Source organism: Protomyctophum bolini (genome assembly GCF_963924005.1).
Source record: "Protomyctophum bolini genome assembly, chromosome: 5".
Classification (NCBI taxonomy): Eukaryota; Metazoa; Chordata; class Actinopteri; order Myctophiformes; family Myctophidae; genus Protomyctophum; species Protomyctophum bolini.
Genome location: NC_137866.1, coordinates 26,200,105 through 26,212,915, shown reverse-complemented (window position 1 = coordinate 26,212,915; position 12,811 = coordinate 26,200,105). Strand labels below are relative to the sequence as shown.

The following is a 12,811-nucleotide window of genomic DNA, read 5'->3' as shown; positions in this document are numbered from 1 at the left end:
CAGTTGTCACTAAGTCCATTAAGAAACACATTAATCTTCAGTTCTGTCATGTTATAACTTATTGGTTTGTATAGATTTTATTTGGTTACAGGAATACATTTTCATCTGCCATTTCATTCTTAGCATATTATATGTATAGTATAGTTCTGTGCACAGATTTAAGGTTTATCCTTGATTAACTTAAAGTTGTGAATCAGTGTCTGTGCAAGCAACTGTTCTGTCACTCTAGAATAACAGGCAGCCCAGCTCTCTGGTTGGTCAGTAAGTTAGGGTTCTTTCTAATTAAGGGCAGACCCTCGACCCAGACGACATCATCTCAAAATTGCATGTGACTTTTCCATGTATTTCTGTAATGGTATGTCTCGCTGGGAATAAATGTATCCCACCTTGATAGTTTGACAAAGTTTCTGTCTCCATTTATTTGCACATGTCTTTACCATTCGGACAGAGAACTATTACAGTACAAATTCACAGCACCATGCAACTCCTTGGGTCCAAACGGTTGCAAGGAGTTGCATGGTGACCCTTTGGTGTTTTTTTAAGCCATTGAATTCCATGCGTTGAATCACTTGGGACAACTTGGGTCAACATGCAACAGGACATATCACACCACTGGGACCACGCTAAAACCGTCTCAACCCTTTGGTGTGATTAGGGCTTAAAAGCTTGCGACACGTGAGCTTGTAGATCTACTATTTTCACTAGGGAAACGTACTAATCTCGCTGTTGGGTTTTGGAACCACTGGACTAGACTACATAATTTCCCTACTGCACATCTGTTAAACCCCGGCCCAGATTCTATCTTGAACATAATTAAACATCCAACCGGTCCCTCGGGTCCTGCCCAAATCTAACACTGGCCATTCCCTCGTATCGGATCCTCTAGGATCACAGGAACTTTTTGGGCTTGTTTTACACTATGGGTTTGATTTTGCAAACCTTTACCTTTAGTATTCTTTATTCTATAATTTCACGTCAAAATAGTAGATCTGCGAGCTCACATTGAGAGATATATATATATATATATATATATATACATGTGTAGTTTGTGTTTCATTAAAAATATTGCCCAAAATTGGCACGCTAGATCGAGTGTGGTTTACAGATACCCGCTGAGACTGATTGTGTTATTCTGGTAAAGAATCACATTTGAATTCATATGAAAAATACTCACATGCTAAATGTTGAATCAACAACTCGCTAAGTAACCTAATTCAACTCATCATCACCGGCTACCGTTAGACCTGGTCCGTTAGTTTTGGCCAGTGGCAACAGCGGTAGAAGAAACAACCAGACTACTGTGGCTGCCACTGCAAATTGATGTTAAACAGAGCAAGCTGGCTGGGGTTTTGAACAATGATCTGGTAGCACACTTTAATGCCACAAATCCAAGGCCTGCAGGGTTGATAATGTGGACTAACACAGAACAGAAGACATTTAAATCTAATTTATACGTCACCACTCGCTGAATAAAACACATTTTTGGCAGGTGAAGTATCTAACACAACATAAATGAACATACACCCTACTGCAGCATATGTCAAAGACTGGCATACTAGGCTTAGTACCCAAAGGTGGCACAATGTTTTAAGCCAGACATTATCAACTGCTATTTTATACTAAAGACTGCCATCAAGTGGTCCCAGTTTTTATTGCAACATTACATTTAAGATTATGAGATGCAGGTTATGAGGTACAAAGTACTGGATGTGTATTTGCCTTGATGCAGAAGAAAGCTCCATTTACAGCCTCTATGAAAGAATTGTCATTGCAATGATAATTTCCAAATATCCTTTTAATCTGGTATTTTAGAGGAAATGTCAGAAGACAAGTTGCTGATGTCCACTTTCAACATTAGTTCTTCTAAATACTGTTGCATTCAAACTTCAAAAACACAAAATACATTTAAAAATATATATTTACATGATGATGTATGAAATATTTTAGAAACCGTCCACGATTTATTTTTCGTCCAACCGTTAACCATTCAATATGAGTGGTCTCTTTCTTGACAGTTCAGTTAATACAATACAGTCAATGTCGACTTAGCCCCCTTTAACCTTCCGCCGTTAGCTCTGAGAAGACGTTCCATACGTACATAGCTTATGAAGTAAAATATTCCCATTTCAGCTGACTCTTCGACCAAGGGAGGCGCTAATGCCGCCTCCCCGGGTGCAACTTCTGACAACTAAGTCTTAAAAACATGTTACATAAGACATGTAAGCGGTTGTTTCACCGTGCTCTGAAGGTTTTACTTTCCGTACCTAAGTTTAGCATCGGCAGCTCGGCAGAAATACCTTTACTTTTTGGATACGATACTGCAAAAAGGGTTTTCGACCCCTGCTTTTGAAGGGATTCCTTCGTACAGAACCTCTTCTCAGAGCCAACAGCGGAGGGTGAGCTTCCAAACGGGTTCTAGGCTAATGTTGACTGTGACATGGCAAGAATAGGGTGACTAGTAGGGTTCATGTCATTAATGGAATATACTAGATAGTATGCCAAAATTGCCATTCCCTTTCAACTCAACATTACTGAGTCACTGGTCCGGTACCATCAACAATCTAGCCTATCACTCTAACTATAAGATGTCAGCAAGGCAGCATCAGACACAACAGGACCAGAGGAGAACGTTTGAACGGATGGAACACTGGCCACGACAGCAGGGGAAGCCTCCGGCACAACGTTAACAGCAGCTTCCGCTGGGCGGGCAGGCGCCGGTTTGGCGATCTTCATCGGGACATATACATTACAGGCACAGTGCTCACTCAGGTATTCCCCTCCTTTCTCCTCATAATCCTGTCTGCTAATCCATCCCTCCATCAATCCTCCTCCTCCTCCCCCAGGGAGGTGCTCCAAGGCCCAGTCTCTGGCCCCATACCAGGCATCCAGCGATGGCCGGGACGCCATGGTCACCTACAGAGTAATGCACATAGATATCATCATCATCACCTCCATTTATACTCGGAAAACAGTTGAGGGCAAGCCCTCATTTTCAATGTAGCCGAGGTTTACAATACACAGAATACAGTAAAAAAACAATACATTAAACAACATTATAATAAAATCAGGATAAATTACAAAGGAACTTTATACAGAACAACCATCAGTAAAATAGATCAATTGAAGCAGGAGCAATCATGGTGAAAAATGTACTGGAGCCTTTGAACTGACCGAAGGATGGCAGGGAGCTCAGTTTTAAAGAGTTTTGGAGTTCATTCCATGAAGTTGGGCCATTGACAGAAAAAGCGGTCTTGACAACTCTGTCTGGGCCTGAGGAACCTTGAGCCTTAAGAAATCACTAGAGCGGGTCTGATAGGTGCTATTGTTCAGTTCCATCATGGAACAAATATGTTCCAAATATCGTCGCTGTCGATATGCAAAAATAACCTTTTCATAAATGAATGCCCTATTTTATACTTTGCCGTATGACGCTATCGAACAAAAGTAGCTGAAGTAGGTGATCTACAAACAGGTACATTGTGAGCTCGTAGTTCTGTGTTTTTTGTCATTGACTGTATATTCTACTTTCTCTCACTGTTTTAGCGCATACGGCCGCATATCGCACAGGTCAGAAATGGCTCGGAGTACATGCCCAAATTTGTGCATGTACAACTTCCTGGTCTCAACTGTTTGTTTCCTTCCATGGAGCACCATGGAGCAACATGGCTCCGCTTCGCCCATACGGTCTTCGCATCTCGTCCTCTTTAGACAGTCCTTGAATTAAACCAGGAAGGCCAGAAGATAATTGGGGGCATCAGGGGAAGCATAAAGCTTAAATATAAACGGATAGATAGACCTTTATAGATACCGCAAGGGAAATTCAGTTAGCGCCGCGTGCGAGGGACCATGTCCCGCCCCTGTCCTGAGACTCCTGACTATAAAGATAGAGCATCATCGGTCATCTCCTTTTTAACACATTTTGGGCGGGAACCCCTTTTGGTGTTTTAAACATTATGTTATAACGGTAATTTAGCTATTAGGTCTGCTATTTTTGAAAAATCGTGAAAATATTTATTTCAGAAAACTGGAGGATTTAGAAGATTTCTTTGAGGTCAGGCCTAAATGGGTTAAGGGTCAAAGCATTGCTTTTAGAATATATTGCAGAATGTTTAATGGTCACTTATGTTAGTAATGTGATTCCATGTATTTATGCTGTAGTAAAGGTAGTGTAGCTCTTCATTGTATTATGTATTGATGTACTGTCTGCCTGGATTTTGTTCAGACCAAGGACCACAATGGAAATAAGTCGCAAGACTTTCTTGTGTTCGTGTTTCTTGTGTCCTTGACGTTTCTCAGATGAACATGATGCAACTTTTTTTCCTGTACAACGTCTAATAAAATCCAATAGAAGCAACGCAGTATCACACGACAGATACACAGTAGATAAGAGGTAAAGAGACACATCTAAGCACAAGAATATTCTTTTAAAATAAATAATAAGAGGGTGTAACTCAGACGGATTAGAAATAAGGCATCAAACACAAAAAGAGAATCAGGCTGTCGTCTGGCCCTCTGCACTTACATAAACTATCCTATCTGCGTATATACCGTACCTTGAAGTGTGACTGGAAGGGCCTCATCGCTAGCAGCTCTCGTTCCACCCTCTCCTTCATCCCTGGGTACTGCATGTTTCCGCCTGTCAGGAACACGTTGCTCACGAGCGCCTCCTGCTGTTCACTGGTATATCTACATGTAGTATGATGGTTTAATTAATATACAGTGCATTATGGTACATATCTCTGCTGTCGGGAAGGGAAAAAAACACCTAACTTCAAAATGTACATTTTTCAGGATCTGAAAAATATAAAAAATTCAAATTAAGAAAACCTTGACCTTGACCTTAACCTCTGTGTGTGTGTGTCCGTGTGTCTGTCTGTCCCGCTATCCAAATATGGAGTGTGTTGTATCAGCAATCACTCAGCTCCATATAATATATGGAGCTATACCTGGACCTGGCCCCTTTTGTGCCCATATTATGGGCACAAAAGGGGCCAGGTCCACTCAGCTCCATATATGGGCACAAAAGGGGCCAGTGATTTGTTTGTTGTGGACCTGGCCCCTTTTGTGCCCATATATGGAGCTGAGTGCGTTCGCTTCCCGTGTTTGCGCGTCTTACTCGTATATTGTATAGGGGGAGAGGTGGTGGAGTTAGTTGCTTTAGCAGACGATTTGAGGGTCCAATGGAGGGTCCAATTTTTTACTACTTTCCATTGGTTCAATATTTTCGAAACAACACAGACGTAAAGACCCTAAAAATGGAGTTCCTCCCGACAGCAACGAGTATGGTACATATATTAGTGTGCATCAACTTGTGTGTGTATATAATATAAGGGGGTCATATATCTCACCTTGCCAGGACATACTGCAGTGTCTCCATCAGTCCCATCTGATCCTCTCCAGTTAAAGACGGCTGGAATAAGATCTCTGGACACCTGAGGCGCTCTGTCCCCACAAACAGCTGGTGGTATTCTGCTATGTTGAACACTGGCTGAAAGGAGCAGGAAACGTTAAAATGGCTGAGCTATGCGTTATGGTCTGTATAATTATATTGTTAAAATATGTGGACCTGTTGTATCCTTACCTGAACCAGGTTAGCTGGTTTGTCGGTCAGTGAGTTGTCCTCACTGAAGTCAGGTTCCATCAGAGCCACACCGTCTCCTTCGTCCATTTGCTGATCGAGTTCAGAGCCCTGGCATTGAGTCAGACAACAGCCTGATTTCTACGTTGTATGATGATACGAGCTCATCTTGCTCAAGCTTGCGATGCATTCTGAGCTTGGACACGAGACTGTCGTACGACAGAGTATAAAATAAATTAAGCGTCTACTTCAATGCATTTTAATTTAGCAAAATCTTAAAATAAATTTGACTTTACTTGCATTACCACATTTCTTCTGCACTGGAGCCCATTAGTAAAGTTATATCTTCACTTTAACATCTTGATTTTTCTGTCGTTGTTCCTTCCCAAAATTGTCCACATCAATTGGAAGATGTACATTCAAGACAGGGTGCAAGCAACTTATGGCACATAAGATTATCTACTATTTTAATTTGAAATGTTTGAAATACTATTATTTTACCTAGGAAACGTGGGGGAAATAGTTGTATGACACCAAAATGGGTCCTGACCCATTGTTTGGGAACCACTGCTCTAAACTATACAGCGTCCCTCTTTCATGACGACGCGAGACCCAGAAGTGAATTCTACGTTCATTTTCCTAATAGGCTTTTCAAAAAGTATTTATTTAAAGACGTTTACGCCGCGGACAAAGCCAACTGGAGTTGTGACAAATCATGACAACAAACAATATTTTGGGCCGAACAAATAATTACAAAGAAGAAAAACAACAAAGAAAGTATTGTAACCTGCCGTTTCTTCTTCTTTCTAATACAATTATTTGTGTGCGCGTGTGTGTGTGTGTGTGTGTGTGTGTGTGTGTGTGTGTGTGTGACAGGGGATGAATGAACATGTTTTCTGTCTTAAAACTGTGATCGATGATTTTAAACATGAATCCTGTAAATTATACTCTGTATTCCTGGATTTTCGTGATGCTTTTGGTTCTCTGACACCATAATGTAATGATTAATGCCGTAGAATCAATACATCTACCTGAGGTATTTATTGACATTATTAGGGATGTGTATGAAGCATCATTCATACAAGTCATCTGTGGGAAACAGCTGACAGACCCAATACCTCTCCAAGTAGGCATTAAAACAGGCTGCCCATAGAGTGCCATTAACTTTGTTCTTGCCATCAATGAGTGGATTAAGTGGTTGTGTGACTGTGCCCCACCCAATGTGCTGTCCCAAAACCCCGTCCAGGGTTATGCGGACGACGTACAGTTAGCCTCTCGGGAAGAGAGTGTTATTAAAAACCATGCTCGCTAGAATAGATAGATTTCTAGACTGGTCCGGTCTAGAGGCAAAACACACTAAGTGTGCTGTTCTCTACCAGAGGCGTAGTGGTGGCAACCGCTGGTATAAGTCTAAGGCTGACAAAACCCCTGAGTTCACCATCAACTCACAGCCCATACGTGTGTATGACCTACATGAGTCATACAACTACCTAGGGCATAGATTTAATATTGCAGGGGAATGGAAAGAACAGGTTGAGTACATAACATCTGAGTTTACAGCTAGGCTGAACCTGATTGACGCTTCACCACTACCACTGCTGATGAAGTTGGAGGCTATTACAACACCTCTTCTCCAACATTCATCTGGCATGTAAAACACTTAGTCATCTAAATGACAGTGTAGTTCACTTTGTGAGGAAGTGGTTCGGGCTCAACACCCACACCACCAGAGACATTATTTTCCAGTCCAAACAGGATGGTGGGTTTGGCGTGCCGAACGTGGAGTGGATATATAACGCCACAAGGCTGGCTCACTTGACAAACATGCTAAACAGTGATGACACGACTGTCAGGGAACTTTCTAGATCTTCTCTGTTTCTAGATATGAAACGGCGTAAAGTGCCACTGGCAGCAGAGGGCGAGCCAAGTTTCCTGGGGTTTAGAAGAAAGCCCAACCTTAAAATGGACTCACATGCTACTGGGTTTGGGGTGTCGTCAGATTGGCCTGACCTCAATGACCTCTGTGTGAGAACTGGAGTATCTCTGTGCTGGGTTTGACCTGACTCTGAATCTGTAGAAGTTTCTGAGGACATTATTACCAACTGTTTGATCTCAGTAAGGACTCAGTACTGTAATTGATACGGAACACCATGTATCACCAGTCAATGCACGGAGGTAACTTATAATGTTACAACAGCAAAAACAACAACAACACTGGACTGGTTTAAAACTACAGGGGAAGCTAGCTTGCCTTCCCGATGCAGACCACACCGTATCTCATACAATATTCAAGAATTATGCAGTCGATGAGGACATAGTCACCTTTACAGTCAAAGCCAGATTACAGGTCCTTCCAACCAGACTCAATCTCTCTCTGTGGTACCCTAACACGTTTCCTCCTCATTGTCTGCACCATGACCACACTCCAGTTACAGAAACACTGTCACATATTCTTAATGGCTGCTATGTATATAAGGGAATGTACATTGCTAGGCACGACAGAATTGTTGACCTATTAGCTAAGGACATAAGTTCATATGTTTCATCATCTGCCAAAATGTATAAGCACTCACGTGTTTCAACTGCCATGTTCATGCACAATAATGAAAATGATGCTTTTTCAGATGTCACAGCTAATACACCAGATATTGTTGTTGTTGATGAGGACAGTAGAGAAGTGACCATTTTGGAAGTGGCATGTACAGTACATTTGACCACAGTCTGGAAGAGGCATTCCTTACCAAGGTGCTTACGTCTTAAGGATTCTATTATACAGCTTGGCTACAGATGTAAACTACTTGTGTTCATATTTGGAAGCCTCGGCAATGTCCACAAATCAGGTGAGGGGCCTGCAGATTGCAGGCATGCCCAAGCCGAGAGCTAAGGCATCGGCAAAATTCTGTTCAGTGTCTGCAATAATTGGCAGTCGCCATATACTGTATGGAGAAGGCGATGCTTTCTGTACCCGTGATCTGTATCTGAAGCACTTGTTGTAGAGTTTTCTCAAGTTTGCGCATCCACTATTGTTTGTGTTCAAGACATTTCTTGTAAAATGTGAATACAAATAAAGATGTTAAATGTGTGTGTGTGTGTGTGTGTGTGTGTGTGTGTGTGTGTGTGTGTGTGTGTGTATAATACCTCATTCTTCCCCTCAGCCCCGTCACTGTGCAGTAGCTTGTGTCTGCCCTGCTCCACGGCCAGGTGAAGCTTGTTTATGTAGGACTGGAGCTCCTCAGCCGAGTCCATGTTCAGCTGCACCAGGTTCTTATGAAACTGGTCCAACAAGCCGTCCTCTAGCAGCTCCTGTTAGATACAGACAAGTTGTCAGACAGGCAAGCAGATACACGCATACAGGCAAGTATACGGACAGAACAAACATAAAATGCCAACATGTATTTCATGACACCTCAATCAAGGCACTTAACCTCCTGAAATATGGGAACAGTCAACTATGGCTAGCTGTACCCAACAGCATTGAAGCAAATCTTTATAGCTAGTATATATGCATAGATTCATTATATAGATATTCCACTGTTACGTTCTTAGCTTACATTCATGATAACTACTTTGTATGTATGTATTGCATGTTATTTGCTCTTGCTTAATGAAAATCGCTCTGGATTAAGAACGTCTGCTAAATGCCTAAATTGTAAATTGTTATAGTCCCTTGCCTGCACTGCCAACAGTTTATCCAGCCTCTGCTGGTCCTGCTGGAGCTTCTCTTCCCGGCGGCGAGCATTGATCTCCTGGAGCCGTCGCAGCTGCTGTGCACGTCTCTCCTGCCTCTCCTCCACGCTCACACAGCCGCCCAGCACCTTGGCAGAGAAGGGCAGCTGCATCCGGTGCACCTCTCGCTCATAAAACTCTGGGCTGCGCCACTTCTCTAGCTCTGTGGGAGAGAAAGAGCATAGGAATAACACAGAGTCAAATGTGTGCATCACCATAATGGACCTCTGCAGATGTCATGCTTGATACTTAGGTGTGTTCATGTGGTGTGTTTAGAAGTAGAACATGCCTTTGTGATAATCTGTAACAGTGTAGTTGGGTTCATGTATGTATGGTGTATGCATTTCTAAGTTTACAACATGCATGATACTTTTGTGAACATTTGTAGCAGTGTAGCTGGTTTCACGTATGTATTTCTAAGTTTATAACATACACACCTTTGTGATAACCTGTAGCTAGCAGCATAGTTGGGTTCATGTATGTATTTCTAAATTCATAGCAAGCATACACACCGTCGTGATAATCTGTAGCAGTGTAGCTGTGTTGGTGTAGAAGCTCCTCCATGCGGCTCAGGGTGATGGCTGCAAGGTGTCCTGGGTATTTCAGCTGGAGAAGACGCTGTAGGTAAGAAGATGCCTGGCTACCACCCACGTTGACACGCTTACAGTTCACAGCATCCAACCTGTGGGACACATTAATACTTGAATACTTATGAAACTGTATATGCAAATGGTTCACTGTGTCGGAACACCACACTACACATAATACTCTGCCCCCCAGTTTGGGGTGTGGGGAGTCTGGGGACTCTGGGGAAGTAGTAAGTACACACAATTTTTCCTAATTCAGCTCTACAGTGAAGTGTAGAGTTGAGGCCTGCCTGGGCCAATACGCATTGCAAAGGCAGATGAAGGCTTAGCCCTAGAATGTCTCCGTTGTTACATACAGTTGGCACAGTATTCCACCTTACATATACGTAGATCAGTGGTGTTACTTATGGTTGCAACAGGAGAACACCGGCATAAATGTGAAAAACAATATCTTAAATAAATAAAATTTAAAAAATCCAAAGACGTGGAGTGAAATATTGTCCTTAAGTTTCATATCCATGTGAAAGTTCTGTCATAAAATGTTTGTTTAGTCAAATATCTCCACTTTTTCACAAGCTGCACCCGGACGTCTTTCTCTCCGGCAAAGGGGCTCGGAATGACAGCTGGACTTAATTTATCAAAACTTCCTTTGATCATCACAAACGTCATCAGGGAAACACAATTGGCAGGTGGTGTGATTAATTACCCAGCACCTATCGCAATGCACCTGCCAAATGTGTGTCCCAAACATTTGTGCTTCCCTGGTCAATTTGTGATGACGATTGAGTCCATCGATTATTCCGGGGCCCTCGCCCGGAGAGAATGTCGTCCGTGTGCAGCTCATGAAAAAGTGGACTAAATACACGTTTTGTGCCAGAACTTTCACATGGATATGAAACTAGAGGACATTTCAAGTCTTTGGAATTATTTAATGGGCGAGTACAAACAAAGCATTTATCACATGTATGCCACGCATGTTTCATTTAATCATTTTTACCAGGAGCGGGTGCAAACGATCTATGCCTGTGATACAGAATTTACAAAGTATATGAATGATCACAGACATTCTAGGTCTAATGAAGGCTGGCTACGCAAGGCTAGAAGGGAGCAAGACACTTAACCACTACTTCTCCCAGGGTGCTGAATTAATAACACCCTTAGTTTTCTCCCTGCCAATAGTTAGGATGGGTAAATTTCACCTATGTGAAAATGTACAGTGTCAAACAATATCCCAAAGCAGTGGGGACTAAATTAGACTGACCTTCCATTAATGACAGGCAGGATATGAGAGCATTGGTAGCCTGAAGAGAGGACGAGGCCAGAGTGAGGTGGCTGGAGATTTATTTGAGAATTGTTGTGGCAGAAGCTGTACAGTCCATCTACCCCATAGGACACATGAGGGACTCTGTAACACTCAAACAGCAACTCTGACATCATTTGGCGACAGTGCAACGGGTTGCAGGGAGCCTCTGTAAGCACAATGGGGTGATCCACATTACCCTGGACAAATAGAGAGATAATTAATACAAAAAGCAAGTAATAAGGGAAGAGAAATTGGACGGTTCCAAACTAGAATTAAGGCACAAAAAAACAACAGGGCTGCTTTGCACATTAGGCTACTCATCCCATTAACAAAAGAAAAGCGACAAAGTAAACTGACTCACTTCATTTGCGATGCCCATGTGGGTGAACGCATAATCGAATATGAGCTCCTGGATCTCGAAGTTCACCACCACATTTCTGTCGAACTGACTCTTCAGCAGCCAACGAAGAGGTTCCAGGTTGGAGATATCATTACCAATCTGTGTATCACTCCGTGCTGCTCCTCTGTTCCTCGCAGTCACCGACTTAAAAATCAACTTCGGTGAGCCAAATTCGTCTCCTTTGCAGGCCCAGCCGGCCCGCGTTTGGAAAGACCCGTTGTCAATTACGATCGGGGCAGGTGATGGGTTCAAACATTGTGGGACAATCTCGTATATTGGGTCGGGAGATGTTTTACAGTCCTGAAATGTGAATACTTGACACACTGCCTCTGGCATGGACGTCATTTTGAATGTGCGGTGCCACTGCAAAATACAGCCGGGAAGGAAGCGTGCTTGAGATTTCAGTTCCGTCTCTCATTTAGGACTGAACAGAAACATAGAAACCCCGACCACTTTGTATCTGTTGCTGTTCCGAGATTAATATTATATTCAATAAAGCCATTGTAAACTCTTTGTCTACAAACAGGCCTATACCTAGAGTACCAGCAAATAAAGTACAAAATAAATAATGCAAACAGAAAAATAAACAAACTATTACATTAAATTTAATTAAATCATTCGTGTAATGTAGGCCTATATGTGAAGTTATCTGCCCACTGTGGATCGATTCACAGTGGGCAGATAACTTTATTATTATAATAATAATAATAATAATAATAATAATAATAATAATAATAACTAGAAAAGAAGAAGAATAATAAGAAGAAGAATATGCACAATAAGAAACATGGAAGAGTGAACATGTGAGAGACCAAGTAATTGTGACAGGGTCTGAGGGTCAGTTTTAATTGTGTGTGTGTGTGTGTGTGTGTGTGTGTGTGTGTGTGTGTGTGTGTGTGTGTGTGTGTGTGAGAGGGGGGGGGGCAGCATTCTTGAAGACTTAGGGCTGTATTTTGCGTGTCTTAAGTACCAGGTCTTATTCCCTAACTTGAGTAAACTAAACACCTGGAGGTGTGATCAATGCCATTTGGCTATTCTGAGTGGCCAAAGAGCATTGATCACGCCTCCACGCAAAATACAGCCCTCATACTCATGACTCAAGACTCATGTTGTATAAAATCATTCAAGAAGGCAATAAGAAAATATACTTTGAGTACCAACGCATAAGTACTCAAACAGATCTACATCCCGCATGAAAGTCCAACATCTTAACCACT

The 12,811-nt window shown here is 42.2% G+C and overlaps 1 protein-coding gene across 1 annotated transcript; it reads right to left on the bottom strand.

Moving 5' to 3' along the window:
- Window positions 1-1,638: 1,638 nt before the first annotated feature.
- On the bottom strand, window positions 1,639-11,974 carry actr5 (actin related protein 5). The gene is made up of 9 exons (XM_080763304.1): window positions 11,556-11,974; window positions 11,153-11,391; window positions 9,817-9,986; window positions 9,250-9,467; window positions 8,717-8,881; window positions 5,582-5,689; window positions 5,349-5,488; window positions 4,554-4,686; window positions 1,639-2,913 (listed from the first exon to the last, which is right to left on the bottom strand). The coding sequence occupies exons 1-9, from the start codon at window positions 11,937-11,939 to the stop codon at window positions 2,575-2,577; spliced, it is 1,896 nt and encodes a 631-aa protein (XP_080619430.1). The 5' UTR covers window positions 11,940-11,974; the 3' UTR covers window positions 1,639-2,574.
- Between the last annotated feature and the right edge of the window lie 837 nt (window positions 11,975-12,811).